Consider the following 23053-nt stretch of genomic DNA (forward strand, 5'->3'; position numbering starts at 1 on the left):
TGGAGGCCTTATTTTTGTGACTTGGTGGCTCAAGAGCCATGACCGGGTGCCGACTAGGAGCATATCCTTTGTAGAGCTCCAACGTGGACTAGGGGTAGTATTCATGCCATCGATACCACGAAAAAAAATCCTTATGCCGACTTTACTCTCTCCACCTCATTTACGTTTCCGCATTTACATTCTTGCAAATTACCTTCTTAGATAGGTTGCAAGTATTTCGATCGGTAGAGAGGACAAACTAGATAAACCTAAAGCACATTTAGATAGAATTTGATATAGGTTTATCTTGTATTATTTTGGAGCCAAAATAATTATAAGTGTCCTAATTCACCCCCCTCTTAGGACGTCACCGATTCCTTCAATTGGTATCAGAGTTAGGCTCACATCTATCTCTACAATTTGTGTTAGAGCTTCACACCTTTCACAAGATTTTGTCAATTCAAGTGGCATTTGAGCCTTAGTCTCATTGTTATCGGTTAGACTTCACCGCCTAGTAAGTTGTGATGGATTCCCATAGTGCTTCACTTTTCAATGGCACAAACTTTCCCCAGTGAAAAATTCTAATAACTTGTTATTTGAAAGCCCGATGTTTGGATATTTGGAGAATCACCGTGGAAGGAATGAAACTTGCATCATCAACAAGGAGAGATAATTAGATGCATTGGCCAAGAGTATCATTTTATCATATATATGTATTGATGTAATTAATCATGATTATTTTCTCACAAATGCATGATATTCGAATTAGTCTCATTGAAATACATGAAGGCACAAAGGATGTGCGTAATGACAAATACCATGTGCTTTTTACTAAGCTCAATGGCATCAAGCAACTACCCCATGAAATTGCTAAGGATATGCATTCTCATTTGAACATTCTTGTTAATGAGATCAATTGGTTATGTTTGATGCCAATTGAAGATGATCAAGTGGTGAGAAGAATACTTCAAGATCTTCTTCGAAAGTACAAGTGGATAGTCTCTATCATCTACGACAACAATGATATCAAGAAGATGACTTCAACTAAAGTGCTCGGTAAGATCACCGCCCATGAGATGACAATGAATATGGGAGTGGAAGCTTCTTTCTCATCTAACACAAAAAACTTTGCTCTCACAAGCAAGCAAGCTCAATGCCAACACATAAAGGCAAGGATGAGGAGAAAAAAGCAAGAGTCAAGCTCAAGTGAAGATGATGGTGATCAAGATGAAGAGAGCTATGAAGAGGATGATCAAAACACATTAAGTAATGAAGAATTAATTTTAAGATGGCCAAGCTCTTCTCAAAGTTAGAGAAGAACATGAAGAGAATCAATACCAAGGTTGATCATCCTATCTCCATTTAAGATTTGGTCAACACAATTGATCACATCAAGAAGTAGAAGAAGACCAAGATCAAGAAGAGACAAGGAGAAGAGCCAAGGCACTTGCTAGCATAGGAAGATAAGTGAGTGATGATGAAGATTCAAGATCAAGTGATGAGAGCATCACCATCCATTCTTCCAAGAGAAGCTCTTACTCAAGGTCGTCATTGCGTAAGTCATCATACAAGTGCCTTATGGCCAAAGGTATGGATAGCGATGTAAGTGATGATGAATCCGACGAGGATTCTCCCTCCTAAGGTGAACTCCTTCATTTGATCAATGAGCAACAAAGAGCCCTTAAGAAACAATCTAAAGAGCTTAAGAAATTCAATACATTTAATAATATTCATGCTACATTTATTTCTAATTATGAACAATTATTGTGCAAATTTAATTTGCTAAACAAGGAGCATGAAGAGCTTAAAGCTAAATTTGAGTGCATTGAATATCAAAATAAGGTCCTTTGAAGTAATCACCTCTCTATTTAATTTCAAGTCTAAGGTAGATGTTTTTACTTCTTGCAATGATTTAATTGATATATCATGCTCACCCCTTTGCTATGAGAAATGTATTAAGAATATTTTTGTAGAATCATCTAACAACCTCATTGCACAAGAGAATGATGAGCTTAAGTAAGAAATGAAGAAGCTCAAAAAGGACTTAGCGAGTTTAAAGGGCAAATGACATGTCCAACCTCTTCAAGATAATCGTGCTTTCATGGTGAAGAAGCTTGCAGAGGGGTCCACCGTGACATACTTCAAATGCCATTAAGAAGGTCACAAGTCCTTCCAATACAAAAGTGAAGAAGGAGACCAAGGAGAAGAATAAGATGTCAAACCTCTCCAACAATACCTCTAACCTCTACACTAAGCCTAACTACAAGATGAAGACTAAGAACAACCACTACAAACTCAAGAAAAAGGACAATGGCAAGGTGGTTACACATATAGTTGGGAGAAAGGATTGAAGGTGGAACCAACTCATTTGGATGCCCAAGAAAATTATCACCAACTTGAAAGGGTCCCAATCGATTTGGGTTCCAAAGAAGACTAAGCCCAAAGCGGCTATGAGGATTTGGAGGCTTGACTCATAAGATGAAGTGAATGTTCAAGTAAAGAAGTCAAATATACAAGATGGGTGCATTGATGAAGATTATGATTATCACATACCCAAATCTCCATCCAAAGGTAAAAGAGATAAATGGTAGCTAGACTTATGTTCATGCATTTTTGTTTTTTTGCTTCTAGCTTATTTGCCTCGTCTAGGATTGCATATGCTTATTTTAATTTATTGCAATACCTAGTGTAGGTTTTCATATGGTAGGTTGCTTGTGTTTATATCTAACCCATGAGCAACCTACATGATTTATTAATTTCTTAGCACTAGTTTTTACAATTGGTATTTTTCATATGTCATGATCCAATCTATAGGATAAATCCCCACTATTATCAATAAAAAGTGCATATATATCTCACAAGTATCTCACAAGTGCATATATATCCCCATTGTTATCAATAACACTTGTATGCACACATTTAGGGGGAGTATATCCTATAGGTTATGATTTTGAGACTAACTTATGTTTCTAGTGACATCTTTTGTAGTCTTATGGAGCAATCAATATGTCTCCGAAGGTATGCAATGCTTAAATACTTCAATTAGTATCATTATCAAATCTTTTATTCATTTAAGCTATCTCCATGCATAATATAGCTTAAACTTACTATTTTGACATATATGGAGAGTTTATACTATATTACGTGAGTTTTATAAATTATGATCTATGTGCTTTCATAGCCAACAATTGGTATCATTCATTTGTAATGATGTCTATACAATTGGTATCATTTTATTAGATCATGATTTGTGAAGCTCTCTTCCATATGCTCTAATATTTTTCCTTTGAGTTCAGCAGATGTTTATAGCCCCTTTTGAGATATTGTTAACAATGGGGGAGAAATTTGACAACCAAAGTAAGATAAACAATGTGAGAAGATTGTAGCAACAATCAAGATATCTAGTAATGCCGAAGTCGACAAAGGAGGAGAAGAAAAGATACTAGGTGTCTAGATTGACAAAAGAGAAGCTCTTGCATAGGTCGTTTAAGGAAGATAGTGACAATAGAGAAAGAGAGAGCCACAATAGAGGGGGATTAAGTGGTAAGAATATGAATCCAAGCAATGTGGTAAGACTTTATGCTCGCTTATGATCTTTACATTTGATATCATTTATTATTTACCACTTGTTTTGGTTGTGTTATCATCAATCACCAAAAAGGAGGAGACTGTAGCGAAAATAACTCTATTAGGCCATGATTGTGATTTTGTTGATTAATGACAATATAGTCAATGGGACTAACATATTTGTCAAGAATATATGTTAGTAGGTCTCATAGATGCAATGCATGAAGAAGCCACCATAGTTGGAACAAAATTGGACTGAATTGGAGAAGTCTCAGAAAGATTTGCCTCATCGGATGGTTTGGTGGTCTAAGTGTTGAACTCATCAGAGCATATTTGACAAAGGGGAGAGATGCCTGAAGACCTCACCGAAAGGACTGAAAGGTCCGGTGATCAAAGAAGATACACACCAGAACATTTTATCCAAGACAGGGTTGCAACCACTGAAGTTGAAGATCAAATCACCAGATGGGCCGATGATCAATGTGTTTCACACACCGGACAATGAATAGTGCAAAGAGGCAGAACAAAGTTCAACACATCTGATGGTCCGATGATGAAGGCTGTGCACACCGGGGTATTATTTCCAGAGAGGGTTGCATTCGCTCGGTTGGCTGAAGTTAACTCACCGGATAATCCGATGATGAAGTGATGTGCACCGGATGCTTTCACTGGTGTAATTTACATAGAGAAGAAGGAAAGACTCGGATGACTTAGGATAACTCATCGGATAGTCCGGTGACAGAGATAAAGTATAGACCATAGTGTTCGGTGTTCACATAGGCTTGAGTTGGGGTAGTTTGTGAGAGTGTACTCACCGGATGATCCGGTGTTAGTACTATTGTTCTCACCAGATCATCCGGTGTTAACAACTTTTCTGAGTCGTTGGATTAACGGCTAGTGCGCGGGTTTGAGGCTATAAATACCCCTCCACTCAGTCATTTGAAGTTGTGGCATGCTGCTAGAGTCCAAAGAAATTCATGTACACCTGATAAGACATCCAAGCCACTAAGGTGCTTAATGTGATTATCCAAGGCGATTAAGCACAAGATTAATGAGTGATTGGTGTTTATAGGATTAGAGAGAGTGTTGCTAGGTGATTGATACCTAGAGAATGGATCAAAGAGTGATCCAATCTTGTACCAAGTGGTACACTGACACCTTAGAGTCTTGGTGACTCTCCGGCAAGCTTGTTGACCCTCCGACTTGGTGTGGAGCGGCGGCAAGGTGATTGTGCGGGGACACGGAGACCCTTGCTTTGATGGCTCAAGCTCTGAAGTGATCACGATGGCAAAAAACCAGAAGAGAGGCTAGTGATGACATCTTGGTTTGGTGGCTTATCCGGGTGGAGGCTTTGTCTTTGTGACTTGATGACTCAAGAGCTATGACCGGGTACCGACCAGGAGCATATCTTTTGTGGAGCTCCAACGTAGACTAGGGGTGTCATTCATGCCATCGATACCAAAAAAAATCCTTATGCCGAGTTTACTCTCCCTACCTCATTTACATTTTCGTATTTACATTCTTCCAATTTACCTTGTTAGATAGGTTGCAAGCGCTTTGATCGATAGAGTAAACATGCTAGATAGACATAGAGCACATTTAGATAGAATTTGATATAGGTTTATCTTGTGTTATTTTTAAAGCCGAAATAATTCTAAGTGTCCTAATTCACCTCCCCTCTTAGGACGTCACCGATCCTTTCATAGTGCCAGTTCTCTCTACAACCGGTACTGATGCATGTTCGGACCCAAATTTGTAATCAAATCAGATTTTGGCTCGATCTTTGTCCCGTCCGGCTCTCCCTCTCCCCCCCCCCCCCCCGCTCTCTCTCTCTCTCTCTCTCTCTCTCTCTCTCTCTCTCCCCCCCCCCTTATCTCTTTGCGTCGACTCTCCTACTCCCTTATCTCCTCGGCTCTGGTGCTCTTGCTTTCTGCTCCTTCGCTCTCTATTGCCGCGGTTGTTGGCCTCCGAAGCGTCGCTACTGTCGCTCCCCATCCTCTGGCGGAGAAGGCGCTGGATTTGCAGGGAAGGCGATAGGATTCGCTGAGAAGGCGGTAGGATTCGCGGAGAAGGCAACAGATTCGTGGAGAAGGCAGCTAGCTTCATGCCGTGCTCCTCCTCCAGGCCACCAGCGCTTTCCCTGCATGCGGATCGCGAGCTCATTGCTATTAGCTTGCAGACGACGTGTCCCACCGCCGAAGGTGTCACGTCCCATACACGGGCCCACACAACAGCCGCCACATAATTATGGATTAAAAACCCATAACCATGTTAAGGCAAAAAATACTCAAATAAAATCAGTGGTTTACAGAGCAACTAGCGGAAGCTTTATTTATATGAGAAGTCATAATTTACATGATGAAGTGTCTACTTATACAACTTATTTTGATGTAAACAAATTATTAAACACTACACTATTGATATATCCCAAAATTTCCCGTGTATAGCATCTAGTCGTTGTTGTCTTGATCATGACCTTGAGATTCTACGTTTAACACCCAAAACAATTATGAGTATAAAATACTCAGCAAGATAAAGACATTGCATGTATAAATAAACTTGAATTATTCTAATATCAAATTTTCATTGTTTATTTAACTTTGCAGAGATTGTCTAATCACTAATATTACGTCATGTTTTGTACCACGACGAGGTCTGAGCTTTTCCTATAGACAGTTTCGAATGATACTTTCAATACACGTGCCACACCATACAGGTGAATAATATAGTCCCGGCTATATGACTAGATCTTTCACTAGGCACTCCTGGTAACTCAAAATGTATCGACTGTCCACGTCAGTATCCACTCTACTATTAGTGATTGACAACAGTATGAATAATTGATTGAACATATGTATTTCTATTCTAGAAATACAAACATAATTTAAAATGTAATATCGAACTGCAATATTAATGGATAATAATGCATAATAACGGGAAATACAATATTGAAATATAAATAGATAATAATTTTGATATAAATATGTTATTCTAAGAGGGTATGAATATAGTTTGCAGATAAAAGCATAATAATAATAGAGTAGGGTGCCAACGCAGCTTACTAATAAAATCACGATATAAATAAGACGGGTGTTAACGTAGCTTGCATATAAAAACACGATATAAATAAGATGGGTGTTAACGCAGCTTGCATATAAAAGCACGATATAAATAAGACGGGTATTAACGCAGGTTGCTGATAAAAGTATAATAGTAATAGGATAGAGGTGTCGAACGCAGCTTGCCTCTTACTAAGAAAACTAAGATATAACGTCTTTGTCCTAATATGTAATTTTGGCCGAACCGACACTTGAAAACCGATGTTTATATATCTTGGCGGAAAATCCGAACTATAACTTGACAGAATACCCGAACTATAGTTTAACTATAGGATATAGCACCCTAATGGTACACTAATGATCTTGACTAATAATAATATGGAAGTGCAAGAGTGTGTTCTGTGTATTGTATGAGGAAGACTTGAGTGGAGGTGTGTGAGTATTGGAAGAAGACTCGCTGTTGTGGATACATGCAGGAGCTGCTCTGGTGTTCTATTTATAGATGAGGAAACTTAGCTGGTACGGAAGCCAGGACGTCATGCCATAATCCAAAAGTGCAAAAAGGATAGCAACTAACTTTCACTAATCCGTTGACCATAGAAAGTGAATCCTGCTGGCTCTCATTCATGGTCCCACATAGAGGTATCTCAAGCTACCATACCGACGTTAGAAAACAAGGAGTAGGTTCCTGGTATGTGTTGGCCAAAGGATTAAAATACATGGGGTTTTTGAGTCAGTAGTACAAAACTGTATGAGTTGCCGATTATGATGACGTGTAGGATAGATTTCAATCACTTTTTATTGGTGCTATTGCTGTCCTATGTAGATGGTAGATTTTTCTTTGGTTTGGACAGGTCCGACCAGCAGACAGGTCCCATATGGAAGCCTCTCCCCATTAGTGGATATATATATATATGTGTGTGTGTGTGTATGTATGCATGCATGTATATATACATATAACTAAAAGCTAGCTCATGGTGCTGTGCAGGCTGGTAGACTTAGCTAGATGGATATGGATGATAGGAAAAAGGCTAAAGTAGCAATATATTGTACCGTGAGAACTCAAATACATGGCTGACATGTGGATCCTAGAGCAAATAATAATATTTGAACTACTATCTCTATTTCAATTGGTTGGCATGAAGTGAAATTCTAATATAAGAAAGACACGGTTACCGCATGTGGGCCATTGACTAAATTTCTTTGCATAATTAATATAAGTAATTTATTTTGCTAAACAAGTTTATTTTATTTATTAATTAGCTGGTCCTTACAGAAGGAGCTTGACGACCACCATAAGATCGAGGTCGTCCCCATCCCCATCATCGATGGTGACTTCGAGCTTGGCTATGAGTCCATGGTGGCCGCCGACCTTGTCATCCCCATTGTCATGCTCGACCCGGCCACCCCCCCTCCTCTAGCCATGGTGAGAGCCACAACGAGCTCTACGACAGGTAAATGCATTGCTGCTTATTTTCTCCCCCGAATCTCTCACCTTCCCTCTCATGTGGTGATTTCTCGGCTCTGATCAGTCAAGTTCTGTGTGATGATTCCTGCAGAGCGAGTGATAAGTGCATGAAGGAGAAGCACAAGACCATCAGTGAAAAGCTCTCTGATTGTTCTTGTGTGTGCATGAAGGATGATTCTAGCACAGCGAGTGACGAGTGACAAAGCTCTCTGTTTTTGTATCTTGCTTGTAAGTGTTGCAATTGTTTGGATAAAAGCAAATTAATCTTACGTGAGAGAACAACAGTGAATTGAATTATGTTCGTGTTGTGGTGTAAAATCATGGAATCATGCGGAAATATGATCATGCGCATGATCTTATTTGTGATGTGTGTTTTGTTTTGCAATAAGGGTCTCTTATTTCTTCTTATATTTTTGTTTCCAATGATGTGAATGTTTGATTTTATGTGAAAGTATAGCAGTGAATGATGTGAAATCGTGAGCAAAGCCACTGCATCGAGCGCTACTTTTTTTCTCTGAAATACGTTTCAGTGTCGAGTCTATTCACGAACCGATACTGATGCTAATTTTCAGTATCAGTTTTAAATCTGATATTGATAGTTACAGACTATAAGTGTCGAATAATAAATGACGGTTTAAAATCCACCATTATTAATGGTTTTAAACCGTCATCGATAAGCTGTTATACTGCAGCGGCATGATGCAGAATCCGATTCGTCACACGCACCGTTCCTTTTGGATCGCTTTGCGCGACGCATCGCCTCATCCTCAACTCCGCAGTCCCGCTGGGATCGGCGAACCGCCGGCGTGCCGCGTCGCCGCTGGATTAGAAGCGTCGGTAAGGGAGCGAATCCATACCCGGCAAGTAGCAAGTTCAACTAGGCAACGGAATCCTCAAGCAAAAAGATAGAGGAATCCTGAAAAAGAAGATGGATGAAGTACACAAGAAGACACTGTCTCCTGCCTCCCGCGTACCTCCGCGGCTCTGCTTCAGCCGTCTATATAAGGACCTGATCGTCTACCTAGCAAGCAGATTAAAGCTGCGTCAGCTGTTGATCTCAAAGCTCAAGTGAAGCTCTACTCGGCAACTAATAGCTAGAGCCAAATCTTTCAGCTTTCTATGCCTGGAACACGATAGCTGCTTACATACGTTCTTCTTTGGTCGGTGGTCGGCGATGGCCGGGAGGAACATCGGCGTGGCGGTGGACTTCTCGGCGTGCAGCAAGAACGCGCTTCGGTGTGCGGCGGCGAACCTGGCGGCGTCCGGCGACCGCCTCATCCTGATCCACGTCAAGAGCTCGTACCAGTACGAGCAGGGGGTGGTGCAGCTCTGGGAGCACGACGGCTCACGTACGTGAAATATGAAACCACCCTTCTGATCATCTCTCTGCTGATCCCTCTGGTGGAACAGGGAACTGATGCTGTCCTGGTTTGTCAGCGCTGATCCCTCTGGTGGAGTTCTCGGACCCCCGGGTGAGCAAGATCTACGGCCTGGCGCCGGGCAGGGAGATGCTCGAGATCCTCACACGGGCGGCCAACCAGAAAGGGGTTCAAGTGTTTGCCAAGGTGCTCTGGGGTGACCCGGGGAAGAAGCTGACGGAGGCGGTCCAGACGATTCCACTGCAGTGGCTGGTCGTAGGAAACAGAGGGCTCAACAGGGTCAAGAGGTAAATATACATCACTCTCTACTGTATAAAATACGAGTAAAGATCTCGTGTTATCTTTTCTCCTACTCTTTTATCATATAATAAAAATTTTAAAATTTAATAATTTATTCACTTATATATATATATATGACTCATTTTACTAATAAAAATAAATAGATAAATTAAGAAAGAAATTAACAGGTAATTTTTTTCTGAAATCAAACTACGATATTTCTCATATCATATTCATTCGTCAGTTCTACTATGGTGCATTCACATTTATATAACTTGAGTCTACACTTTATGTTATCGTGTCTTATATTTGTGTTTTTGTGTAACGCACGAGTATTTAACTAATTTTTTTAACACGAGAAACCTACTTCCATTACGAAATAAGGGAATCCATAATAGAGGTAAATATACATATATGCATACATGTAATTTCCTGATGGTTATTAACCTTTTCCCTCTGTTTCTTTCACATTTCTCTCATCTCATGTAATTTCCTGATGGTTATTGACTTTTTTACATCTTGACGTTAGGTTTCTTATGGGAAGCGTGAGCACCTATGCAGTGAACCACACGACCTGCCCTGTCACTGTTGTCAGGGAGAACAAGCTGCCGTCAGCTGCAACCACCAACTACTAATAAGGAGCCCGGGTAGATTTCCATGTAAATTAAGGAGTACTAAGGCCATCTCCAACAGAAACTCTAAAATTATATCCTTTAAAATACTATTACAGCATCCCCTAACACTATTAGAGTATTTTCTATTTTTTTCATCTCCAACAGCTACCTTATTTTCTACCTTCTATTACTCTCCTCCTTCGCTCGGACCCACATGCATACTCAAGCAACAGTAATACGGGAGCCTGTTTTCTCCAGCAAATTTGCCGAAATCCCGCCGGTGCCCGCTTCCCTGTAGACGTCAAAAAGCAAACTTGCCGTCTCTGTTGGAGCTTAGTTCAACAGGAATACGGCAAAAAAAGACGTCTCCCTTGGAGATGGCCTAAGGTGTGGTGCGTGTGTGAATGGAATGGATAATACTCAGGTTAGGAAAGGGCTCTTTTGAATAACACTTGAAGCACCTCTGAATACTCCGTCCTAAGGAATTATACTACTTCCTGTGAAATTCCTGTGTTCTATGCTGTACATTAGATGGATACCTCTAAATTTAACATTGCACATCACACAGAGTGTGCTAAGAGAGAGTAAGCACAAGTTACTGTCGCGGTGTTATTGTTACACACAAATAAGACAACACTTGATGACAATCGCAACATAAATAAGATGAAAATGGTTATACCTCTCGCCCACAGAGACCGCGAAACAGATTTTTTAATAATAGATAATATATCCATTGACAACTAGATATTTAAGATAACTTCTTTAACGGTAGGATCCTCCTGATCCTGGCTGGACGGAAACGCAGCAATTAGAAATGATAGCTGGGCCAATAGGGCCCAAATCTACAAATAATCTACATACAGTGTGGGCCACGTCTCCACTGGCCTTTCCGGCCCAATACTTATATAACCTGGCACGCTCTCCCGTTCCGCTTGGCGTCGACCATGGCGGTTGCCGGAGCCCGACGGCCGCCGCCCGCCGCCCGCGGAGCCCCGCGGCCGTGGCTCAGCCGCGCGGGGCGGAGGGATTTTTTTTCCCGTGGCATTCGCTCGGTTCAGAGCCGGTGGTCGCCGACTCTGCGTGGAGAAACTCTCTCTTACCCTCTCACGCCGCTCGTGATTTCTTGGACGCCATCTCACGTGCCACCCCGCCCACCCACGAGGTGTTCGACGTTATGGCGCCGAAGAGGGTGCGGGCCAACAAGCGGGCAGCGTCGGCGCGCCGTCGAGCGCCACGAGCCATGAAGCCTACCACCCTGCCCTGCGCCCACCCAAAGACGAGCGCCGCTTCAACCAAACCAACGATCACCTATCCATGAAAACGCAATCGGAGTAAGTCCGCAATTGCACATCTGCACTGCCAACCCGTTGACGCGTAGCTGATATCGGCTTCGGATCCTCCGTGAGTTGTGCAGGATACGCAGGCGCTACTGTGCGCTGCTTGCTGCTTGGCAAGAGAAAAGTCGCAGGAGAAAGATGCAACGACAAGCAACATGGAGACCTCAGGATACTCGGGCGAGCTGGCTGATGGATGCTGTTTCTGCATGAACTGAACATGGCTCGGTGAAACGTCTGGCGCCTTTTGCAGCTCTGCCGAACTCAATCGATCGCCTCGTTGACATGCGACCACGCATGCCCTCTCACGAACGACGACACAGGTTGGTTGCTAGAGCTTCCCTTTCCCCTCCTGCACGTACTGCATACACAATGTCAATTCGTCATCACGTGTTGTTCCTGCACGATGCTAATCTGCTAGTAGTACCTAGTTATGCTTGGGTCAATGACCGGGGCGCTTCAATTACCAGCAGATTGATTCCTCTGAAAGGAGATCGACTTTTTCAACGATCTCCCAGCTGGAAAGATGGTCTCTCTGAGCAGCTGGTTGGGCGCCTCGTTTGCACCCGTGCTGCTCCAAGCCTGCATGAGAAAAGGCGTGGCTGATGCACCCGTGCACATGGTTAGCGTCTGCTGATATTTTCCTTTGCAAATTACCCTATTGCTTGCTATTGGTCCCAGGTTAGCCGGTGTTCATTCAATCTATTAATCATTGTAGGTGACTTGTTAGGCATTTTTTTGGGGTCCATCAAAGAAAATAGAAGAACGAGCATAACAAAAGGAGGGGGAACGAGCATAACAAAAGGAGGCGTCCAGAGGAATCCTTAAAAGATTTGAGTCATGGTAACAACTGAACGACAAACCACTTGGCCACTTGGAAATCATCTGAACAGACTGTAAAAAGTACTGACAAACGTTTGACACTTCTTACTTATAACCTAGAGGACTTGTGTAGCATGTTGTGGTGTTAATTGCATAAGTTTTTTTTTTGTAATTGGTTGTGTGCATCTCAGTAAGGCAGAGGCGGGGGTAAACTCTTATGCGGTTGTACCAGCTTGATAAAACGATGAGAGTTAATAAAGCTTCATTTTCTAAAAAAAATGTTTTTGTGTAGTATCTTTTTCAAAACCGACAAGTTAAATGCTCGGTTAATTAAGCAAAAACCACAAAACACATCAAGCTAAGAACCTAGTTAAACCAGGCCTACAGCACCACAGAGACAACACTACAAACTACAGCTAAAGCGATTACAAGAGTCAGCAGAAGAAAGAACAGTAACAACACCACTCTTGAGCGGTTCGCAAGATCGACGACTCATTGTCTCATGTAAACTTAAAGGCCGATGACCGAAATGATCCAAGAAAGCACCTCCAATGGTGTGGGAGGTGATCCATCGGACTTAGCTAGGTACTTTAAGGCAATGCGAGCAATTCGATGAACCATCGATCCATCATAAGTCCTCCTCCTGCGTCTGTTGGTGTCGCCATCGGCAGTGAAGGTCACGATGGAGTGCAAGGGTGATCCTCGATCCCCAAGAATGGTGAAGGTTTAGGTGCTTTGGTGGAGTCTGGAATAGGCACAACAGGAAGTCTGAATTGTATTCCAGAGTCTCTAGCTCGAACACGGTCAGGACGGTTACCAACGAAAGAAGGTAAGCTTCAGACAGTTGCTCATAAATTGGGGACGCCACCTCCAACTGTTGAAAGATAATCCTCGAGTAGTCACAATAGTATTCCAGGGTTTTAGGCTCTAGTGCAGGGAGGACTGGAACCATCGTGTACTGCTTGCAATCCAGAGGGGTCGTGGCCACAGATGTTGTGGTCGACCCATCTTCCGCCTTGGTGGCATTGGCTTGGGGTTGCAGCCTAGGGTCAGCTATGGGCCCCAATCGCTCCTCATTAGTTGTTTGGGCAACACCGTCCGCAGTGGTGACTGAAGGGTCAACAAGGGTGACAACTTGGAGCAACGTTCGCTCCAAGGGAGGATCTTGGTGCTTCTTTGACTGATTCATGAATGACTCATGTTGCTTTTGTGCAGCGGAGGTGGTTAGTGCCTTATCCACCTTTTTGACGATAGGAAACTCTCGACCATCCGGGTCCACAATGGTCACGGGCAAGGAGTCTCTAAGAGGCGTGCAAACAACTGCTAGCGAAGAAAGAATGACGGGTCAGAGAGCGCCAAACCGGAGAGCAAGGACCAAAGAGGCCATCCATGTCAGCATCAGAGGGGTCCTCATTAGGCGGTTCCACATGCTCTAGTTGGTTGGCCACACATGCCAGCCACATCTTGATGGTAGAAGCCTCATCCCTGAGAGGGCACACCCCTTTCTCGAGCAGGTTGCAATCAGTTGTTGGAGCTCAGAGCGTAGCGTCTGCACTAGAGGCGTAAGCACGGACTGAAGGTCTAGTGCGGTCGAGTCCTGAGGGGCATGACAACAGTATCCGCACCTATCACCTCCCCTGTCATGGTGGAAGGAGTCAGCATCCTTGTCATGCTTAGCAAAGGTTCGAGGTGAAACCGGTGATGCAGAGCGACATCACGTTGTGAAATCATAGCCACGATATCCGCCCAGCTTCGGGTTGGCTGCGAACGGTGAGGTTCGGTGATGGGGAGGGAGCATGCGGTCTAGGAGGAGTAATGGACCGAGAGCGACATTGCTGCTGCCGATGCCTAGAGCGCTGACAGCGGATGCAACGAAAGACATGCCAGCAGAAACTGACTTGATGGTTGCGTGCAAGGTAGTTGTAACATCTGCCTTGAGCTCATTTCTCGAAAGTGAGATTGCGCTCCGAATGAGCTTTGAGCGATAGTGGTGATGATTGCTCGGCGTGGCGCAAAGATGTATCCTGCTTATGGCGACCGTTTAAACCCACCAGCACCCACGACATCTCGACAAAGTTTGTGGGAAGTGCCAGTGAAGATGGAGGAGGCCACATTGGTGGTGACAGTGAGGGAGACGACAGCGGTGAGCGACGGGTTCCCACAAATGGTAGGTGTTGGTCTTGGGCTCAGGCAATGGAGAGGGTGTTGGACCCTGACAAAGGAGTGAGCGTCTGGTGGCTTCCTAGGTGAGGCTGGCCCTAGGTAGCCCCCTGCACCAGGGCCACAGTTGGGACCCTCGTCGTTCAACCCATCAGGCGCAGTAGTGTAGGCCCTACAAAAGAAATGGGGATCCGACACCATCTGAATTGGCGATAACGCCCGAACTCCCAATGGCGTTGACGAGATCCAGGATGCATGGATCTGGCGGGTGCCGTGGACCAGGAGAACAACGACAGGATCCGAGTTGGCGCCGATTTGGCGGGCTGCTTCGAACCCCGAGCGACGGTGTGGGCAGATTTGGATCGGCGAGGAGCTGCGGTGGCTAGGGGAGAGTTGCTTCGATAGTCGGGGAGGAGGAGTGGTGACGGGCGAGGAGGAGGATCTTCGACAGCCAGGCTATGGGCAGTGGTGAGCGACTGGCAGAGGGCGGCGGGCCCTTCTAGCTCCCCCTGCCTGGCTCCAGCCGTGGGCTCCAACATGGGGAGGACCCCGGCGCGCTGCTATGGCCGACGAGCAACGCTGCATGCACCTTCGCCCCACGAGCAATGTGGGCCGCGGTGGAGGCATCGATCCGGGGAGCTCCGTCCCTCGGCACCATAGATCCGGCCGTGATCTACGCGCTGCAGGAGTCGGTGCGGTGGCGAGGGCTCCTCTTTGTGTAGTATCTTATATTCTCCACATTTTCTCTAGTTTTCCTATGACAAAGAAAATATCTTTATTAATCATATTCGTCGTCCTCTATGATTGTAAAAAAATGGAATGGAGTGTTGTAATTCAATTGTAATGACACAAACTTCATTTTTTTTATGATACAGGTACTGTTCTAGATATAGTAATATATTTATTTCTTCAGAGAAGATTATGAGGGTAGCGCTTCTGTATCCATATTTCGAGTACACTCCTGTATCCATATTTCGAGTATGGAATGTCAGTTTGGCGTGAATATTTTAATACATGCTAAATGGACGCATTCATTTGTTCAAGAATGTTTGCTCCGTGATTTTAGCTTAAACTATCTTGTGTTACGATATCTCATGTTAAAATACATAGCTCTTTCTAGGACTTGAATGAAAATTATGTTTGGAGATAAGCTAGAACAGATGACAGGCTATTATGAACCTACATTTGTCCTTTGACTCATGTCCTATCCAACTCCGAATCCCGTGGGTAAGCAGGTGAGAAATGTACAAGCAAGAGCACAGTGTGAAGGAGGCACAAGTCAACCCCAGATCAATCAAGAACCAGTACTAAATTGTTCGGATGTCAAAGAAAGTCAATGTCGGACCAATGATGCAACCATTGCACCAGCAGCACATCGTTGTCCTCATGTCACCGAGCCGACAGGAAGGTTGAGGCCAAAACTTGCATCAATGTAGTTATTCCTTAGCATTGTGGGTTAGCAGTTCATTGAGTGAATAACTGAGCTGAAAATGGCTACACAAAGCTGGCCCACCACTAGGAAGTCTGAAGCCTGAACCAGAAAGGAGGATGTGGTTGTGCATAATGAGAACCGAGAGGCCACTAGTAGATAACCAGGTAGCCATCTGTCCCTATCTGAATGGACTTGCCCCATCCATGGAATCACTTGAGTTCTGTGTGGATTTGAACTGAAGGAAGCAAAGGAAAGTGCGAGCTGGTGAGTCCCATGCCGTGCATGCTGCTGCAGCTCTGCCTGGGATGGGCCTGGCTCGAACTATTGTGGTGGTTACTGTTAGTTGTTTTGAAATTTTCGTCCCGTGGTTTGCTGCTTCGATTCTGTCAGTGTCAGTCCCCAGCAAAAGTCACTTTCCCTCTTCCTGATAATTGAAAAGCCACTTTGTGGGTCTAGCTCGCGAGGTGATTGGTTCTTTCCAGTGATAGATCCAGATACATAGACGGTATATTTCTTTCTTCATCAGGTACAACTATATGTATTTATCTTCAGTTATCTGATAGTATGTTCTCCTGATCCATACTGCATAGTTGCACACTACTTGCTGAGTTCCTTTGTCTCCCAATAGTGGATGCATGCCAAATTACGCTGCCGAGGAGAAATTTCCATGTTATCTATCTACTTGTTTGCAGAGTCAGATAAATGACTTTGGAAGAGGTGAACAGAGTGTGCTACTATTTTTTCTGTCACTAAAAATGGGCAAGAAAAATATTCAATCAAGCTTGGAAGCATCATCTAATTGTTCTGTTGCCACCAAATCAAGGGGGCAGTTGAACTGTTTAAGCACGTACACTCTGTTAAGTGCATAATTAACTAATTTCCAGCAACTTTTTCGTTCTTGTCAGAACAAATCAAACAGAAGAAGTTAGGGTAACAAGTCAAAGCAGCAAGATTAGCCTTTAAAATACCTGTTGCTTAGTTCTGCATTATTGAAAGTTATGCCGGTTATACTAATACCGTATCTGAATTTGAGCATTCTGAACTGCTTTACCTTCTCATTTGGCTTGTATTGCATTTTCAGTACTAAGAATCCAGCACATTCCCTGATTGTGATACACAGAGCAGGTAGTGTTTGACAACTCTTTTTTTCCTTCTGCAGCTTGGGCTCCTACTCTGTGCACATGAGCGGCCACACCACAGCACTGAAGCTTATACACTCATCTCCAGAGTAGCATCCTGTGAGTTCACTTCCTCTAGCTTACAGAGTTGCATGATACCACCTTAGCAATGGCTAGCAAGCAGAGCAGCTTCATTTTGCTTGCTCTTGTTCTATCCCTGTTCTTGTGCATTCTGGTTGTACCTGTATGTTTAGCCACACCAGCCACAACTCCTGCTACTCTCCTGCAAGTGAAGTCCAGCCTCACTGACCCTGAGGGCGTCCTCTCCGGCTGGTCGCCGGTGGCCGACGTGTGCTCATGGCACGGCATGACGTGCCTACCAGGAGCGGGCATTGTTACAGGCCTCAACTTGTCGGGGTACGGCCTGTCAGGCGTGATACCGCCTGCGATCGGCAGCCTCATCTCCGTCGAGTTCATTGACCTGTCCTCCAATTCCCTCACCGGGCCGATCCCGCAGGAGCTGGGCATGCTGGAGAACCTGAGGACGCTGCTCCTCTTCTCCAACTTCCTCACCGGCACCGTCCCGCCAGAGCTCGGCCTTCTCAAGAACCTGAAAGTTCTCAGGATCGGTGACAACAGGCTGCACGGCGAGATCCCGCCGCACCTCGGCAACTGCACGGAGCTGGAGACGGTAGGCCTGGCCTACTGCCAGCTGAATGGCACCATTCCTGCTGAGCTGGGCAACCTGATGCACCTGCAGCAGCTGGTCTTGGACAACAACACCCTCACCGGCAGTATCCCGGAGCAGCTCGCCGGTTGCTCAAGTTTGCGCGTTCTGTCAATGGCTGATAACAGGCTGCAAGGCAATATTCCGTTGTTCATTGGCAGCTTCAGTGATCTTCAGTCTCTGAATTTAGCAAATAACCAGTTCTCCGGTGCGATTCCGGCAGAGATCGGTAACCTTTCCAGCTTGACGTACCTAAACCTGCTCGGCAACAGCCTGACCGGCGCCATTCCGGAAGAACTGAACCAGCTGAGCCAGCTGCAGGTTCTGGACTTGTCCAGCAACAACGTTTCTGGAAAGATAAGCATCTCTGCATCACAACTGAACAACCTGAAGTTCCTTGTACTGTCTGACAATCTGCTTGAGGGTACCCTCCATGAAGACCTCTGCACCGGGAACTCGAGCCTGGAGAACCTGTTCCTCTCCGGCAACAACCTCAACGGAGGCATCGAGAGGCTGCTCAACTGCGGTGCTCTGCAGTCCATCGACGTGTCGAATAACAGCTTCACCGGAGCCATACCGCCGGGCATTGACCGGCTCTCGGGCCTCGTCAACCTTGCGCTGCACAACAACAGCTTCACCGGCGTTCTGCCCCCTCAGATAGGGAACCTGAGCAACCTGGAGATCTTGTCTCTGTACCACAATAGCCTCACCGGCGTAATCCCGCCGGAGATCGGCAGGCTTCAGAGGCTGAAGCTCTTGTTCCTCTACGAGAACCAGATGTCTGGAGCCATCCCTGATGAGCTCGCCAACTGCACGAGCTTGGAAGAGGTGGATTTCTTCGGCAACCACTTCCATGGCCCTATCCCTGAAAAGATTGGGAACCTCATGAACTTGGCCGTGCTTCAGCTCCGGCAGAACGATCTGTCGGGCCCCATCCCGATGAGCCTTGGAGACTGCAAGAGGCTCCAGGCGCTGGCATTGGCAGACAACCGGCTCACCGGCCCGTTGCCGGAGACATTCGGGCAGCTCACCGAGCTCAGCGTGATCACTCTGTACAACAACTCCCTTGAGGGGCCCTTGCCGGAGTCGCTGTTCCAGCTCAAGAACCTGACGGCGATCAACATTGCGCATAACCGGTTCGCCGGCAGCGTCGTTCCTCTCCTCGGCTCGAGCTCCCTCTCTGTGCTGGTGCTGACGAACAACTGCTTCTCCGGGGTGATCCCCGCGGCGGTTGCGTGGTCGAAGGACATGGTCCGGCTCCAGCTCGCGGGCAACCGACTCGCCGGTGCAATACCGGCCGAGCTGGGCAACCTGACGCGCCTCCACATGCTTGATCTCTCGTTCAACAACCTCTCAGGTGAGATCCCCATCGAGCTCTCCAACTCCGCGCAGCTCACCCATCTGAAGCTCGACGGGAACAGCCTGACGGGCAGCGTCCCTTCATGGCTCGGCGGCCTGCGGTCCCTCGGCGAGCTCGACCTCTCGTCGAACGCGTTGACCGGCGACATCCCGCCGGACCTCGGCAACTGCTCGGGCCTGCTCAAGCTGTCCCTCAGCGACAACCACCTCTCCGGCAGCATCCCGCCGGAGATCGGCCGGCTGACATCTCTGAACGTTCTGAACCTGCACAAGAACAGCCTCACCGGCGCCATACCGCCGGCGCTTCGGCGGTGCAACAAGCTGTACGAGCTGAGGCTGTCGGAGAACTCGCTGGAGGGCACAATCCCGCCGGAGCTCGGGCAGCTGTCGGAGCTGCAGGTGATACTGGACCTGAGTCGGAACAGGCTGTCCGGCGAGATCCCGGCGTCCCTCGGTGACCTCGTGAAGCTGGAGCGGCTGAACCTGTCATCCAACAGGCTCGACGGGCAGATACCGTCCTCGCTGCTGCAGCTCACGAGCCTGCACCGTTTGAACCTGTCTGACAACCTCCTTTCGGGCGCGGTGCCCGCCGCGCTGTCGAGCTTCCCGGCCGCGTCATTCGTCGGCAACGACCTCTGCGGCGCGCCGTTGCCACCCTGCCGGCCGTCGTCGTCCAGGTGGCTGCCAGGCACGGAGGTGGCCGTCATCGTGTCGGGCATCGCCGTCGTCTCGGCGGTCGTGTGCGTGGCGCTGCTGTACATCATGCTGAGGGTGTGGAGCAACTGGCGGGCGGTGTCCGTGTCCAGCTCCGACGGCGAGGAGTCGGTGCACAGCCGCGGCAGCGGCAAGTGGGGCGCCGGGGACGGCAAGTACTGGAAGGTCGGGTCGCCGGTGTCGTCGGCCGAGGAGAAGCACAGCTCGGCGTCGGAGACCAGCGTGCTCCACGGGAAGTCGACGGAGGCTGCCGGCGCCGCGAAGAGCTAGCCGCCACCTGGTCGGTGGCAAGTAGCGAACGTTGCATGCCGGCTCTATCTATGATGCCTTTGCCTGCTTGAAATGTTTGTGTAGCAATGCCTTAATGGTCGTTTCTTTAATCGATCCCCTCTTCATCTATTGTGATTGTTTCTTCAAATTATCTGCCATGTTCATTTCGTGTGTTCTTGCTCTGGAGCTGGAAACTGGAGCGAAGCAAATCGGGAAGAGCTGGTAGAGTAGCAGTCGCTTGATCTGTTGATCTTGTATACGCATCTGATTGCGTCCCATTTCGTGGATATGGGCCTACTAGGAGGCCCAACAGATTTCAGGAGACCTGGCCTAACAGGAAATCTTGGCCGCACGATATTTTTTTGAATTTGCTAAAAAAAATCAAGTGGTTCACTGTTTCTTGCCTCCTCCACACCGGATTCCACTCCAAGATCCATGCTTTTTTTAGATAAAGACTCCAAGATCCATGTTAAGGTAGGGCTTCCCTAACTTTAGCGAAGCTTTTATGTGATTAGGGTTTGAGTAGACATGGCTTCAGGTGGTGGGGGTGGGTGTGGGCTTAGAGGAAAGGTTGGGGGCAGTGGTTGGGGGTGTGGAGAGGCAATGGTGGAGTCAGTGTGGAATGTAAATAAAGAGAGATTAGGAGGCAGTGGGCGATGATGGTAGATTTAACTATGGGAGCCTCTGGAAAGGGAAATGAGTGCATAACGGGGGAGAGAGCACGATGGAGAAGCTCACCAGAGGCGAAAAACGAGAGGGTGAGGCAAGGGCTTGCCGGGGGTGATGCTAGCAAGTGGCAGGAAGGTGGCGCATTGAGCGGCAGTGGAGAGAGAGGAGGGAGGAGTCGAGGGTGGAGAAGCGAAGAATAAATCAAATGTTAGAGATTGGGAAAACACTCAAGCACCCTGTAGATTTTTTTTAGTTATGGGCCATAAGATATTGTTGGGCTACATATGTGTAGGACCTAGAACGGTGACTAGAAGGGGTGAATATACGTCTCACAAATTACTTTTGAAACTAATGGTTTTCTCCTATTATGTCACCCAATGCACCTCAAAAATGGATCACAACAAAAATAATACAAAACATCCAAACGCAGTGGAAAACTCACTGATCAACCCAAAAGTTCTGGATTGAATCTGGAAGTTCTGGGTACTCGGAAACTCCGGATAGACTCCGGTTTCGGGTTCTCTATTACGTACAGAACCACCAATCCGGAAGTTCCGAATTTAGACCAGAAGTTCTGGCTAGAACAAAAAACCAGCGCAAAAATAAAAAATCAAACTTGAAGATCCAATTAAAGGTGGGTCTTATGGTTAGAATCGAACTTTAAATTCCACAGCAAACCAATCTAAGACTCACCCCCACATTCCATATTAAACCGAATCCCTGAAAATCGTGGAACCAGAAAGTTCCAGATGGACCTCCAGGTGACCCCTCTCTGTCTGGTTTTCGTATCAATCCAGAAGTTTCGAATTTTGGTTCACCCGGAAGTTTGGGATTGGGACCGAAAGTTCCGGATTCTGATTGGGCTGGATGTTTCGAATTCTGGGCTGAACTTTCGGAATCTAGACTGAACTAAATTTCAAGTGAACCAAGCTCACACAATCCAAAACACGACAAACCAAATCGACAAACTTATCAATCACTTATCACACATAAATTAAAGCACATTTCAATTTGGTTTCTTAGCATGGGATAAATTATGCACAGGTCCACCCATTCCTCTCATATGACATGTCAGCAAAGCTGTTAACAAGCTAAGCTCCAGGGTTTCGTGCTGCCCAGCTAGGCTTGAGCTCGGCTTGATCAAATCTTGAATGAGGCTAATCTTGGATTGAGTAAGCTTAGTGACACTAGATCGATAATGAAAACTTGGCAAGAGAAGCTCAGTAACATAAACTAGATAGCATAACCTTGGTTGCAGGCTTGAGCTCCATTCTAAGCCAAGGTCTAATCAAAGCATTAGTGGAGCTTTTCTTGAGCAGCATATCAAGCTTGAGTTTTTTCATTTAAATAATGAAGTACAACTTCCGTGCACCAACAAACACAAAAAAAAAAAACCATGCCCGAGCCTTTTCATAGCCTTGCATGCATGTCAGGAACCTCAGCAGGTAGACCGGAATTCATTTTATCTGACTGCTGAAAGCTACTGAGATCTCTAAACACAAGGCAGCCAAGGATATGGCAGGTATAAGCCGCTCTCATCTGCCAGGAATTGTGCTCGATGGTGCCTCAGTGCTGACTTGCCCATCACTGACCAGGTGCTGCCGCTGGCGGCCATGTTTTTCTTTAGGTGTCCTAGCTAGCGGCTAGGTCATGTTGTACACTCATGCTTCTGACAAAGATTTTAAAAGGTACATTGACATCATCACTCTCCTCTTAAACACCATGACAACATTGTACAGCCGTTCTTGCCATTTGGCACAGTACATTCAGCTAAAGGTTGGTGAGAGAATGGTGAAGCAATTCCAGTACACTTGGAGATAATGCCTGGTCCTCACACCCTGTGCAGCATTGAAGAAAATTTGCAGAAGTTTCTGTTTTCGTGGCAAGCTAGAGCTAATCCGATCGAAAATCAACGCTTCAAATCGTCGATCAAGAATGAGGGGTCGCTGAGGTTTTGCGAGTTTCGTTGGTTATACTCAGAAAGGAATAGCTGTACATCTAAGCGAAATCTATGGTACAAAATGCATATAGATGAGAAACGGTTCGTTGTTAAGTTTTTATCCTCTGAACTTGTGAAATAGTATGAGAAATCGAGTTAAAATG

General features: G+C 45.9%; 2 protein-coding genes and 1 long non-coding RNA gene across 3 annotated transcripts; all 3 read left to right on the forward strand.

Annotated features, from left to right (window-relative positions):
• Nucleotides 1-9090: 9090 nt before the first annotated feature.
• Nucleotides 9091-10405, forward strand: LOC133929696 (universal stress protein A-like protein). Its single transcript, XM_062376484.1, has 3 exons — nucleotides 9091-9422; nucleotides 9511-9739; nucleotides 10261-10405. The coding sequence occupies exons 1-3, from the start codon at nucleotides 9248-9250 to the stop codon at nucleotides 10364-10366; spliced, it is 510 nt and encodes a 169-aa protein (XP_062232468.1). The 5' UTR covers nucleotides 9091-9247; the 3' UTR covers nucleotides 10367-10405.
• Nucleotides 10406-11301: 896 nt separating this feature from the next.
• On the forward strand, nucleotides 11302-12742 carry LOC133929769 (uncharacterized). Its single transcript, XR_009911649.1, has 4 exons — nucleotides 11302-11676; nucleotides 11760-12002; nucleotides 12150-12301; nucleotides 12398-12742. It is a non-coding gene; the product is annotated as an uncharacterized LOC133929769 (long non-coding RNA).
• Nucleotides 12743-17191: 4449 nt separating this feature from the next.
• LOC133928535 (LRR receptor-like serine/threonine-protein kinase GSO1) lies at nucleotides 17192-20546 on the forward strand. Its single transcript, XM_062374923.1, has one exon. It carries the CDS (start codon nucleotides 17381-17383, stop codon nucleotides 20279-20281), a length of 2901 nt encoding a protein of 966 aa, XP_062230907.1. The 5' UTR covers nucleotides 17192-17380; the 3' UTR covers nucleotides 20282-20546.
• The last annotated feature ends 2507 nt before the right edge of the window (nucleotides 20547-23053 follow it).

Source organism: Phragmites australis, chromosome 9 (genome assembly GCF_958298935.1).
Source record: "Phragmites australis chromosome 9, lpPhrAust1.1, whole genome shotgun sequence".
NCBI lineage: Eukaryota > Viridiplantae > Streptophyta > Magnoliopsida > Poales > Poaceae > Phragmites > Phragmites australis.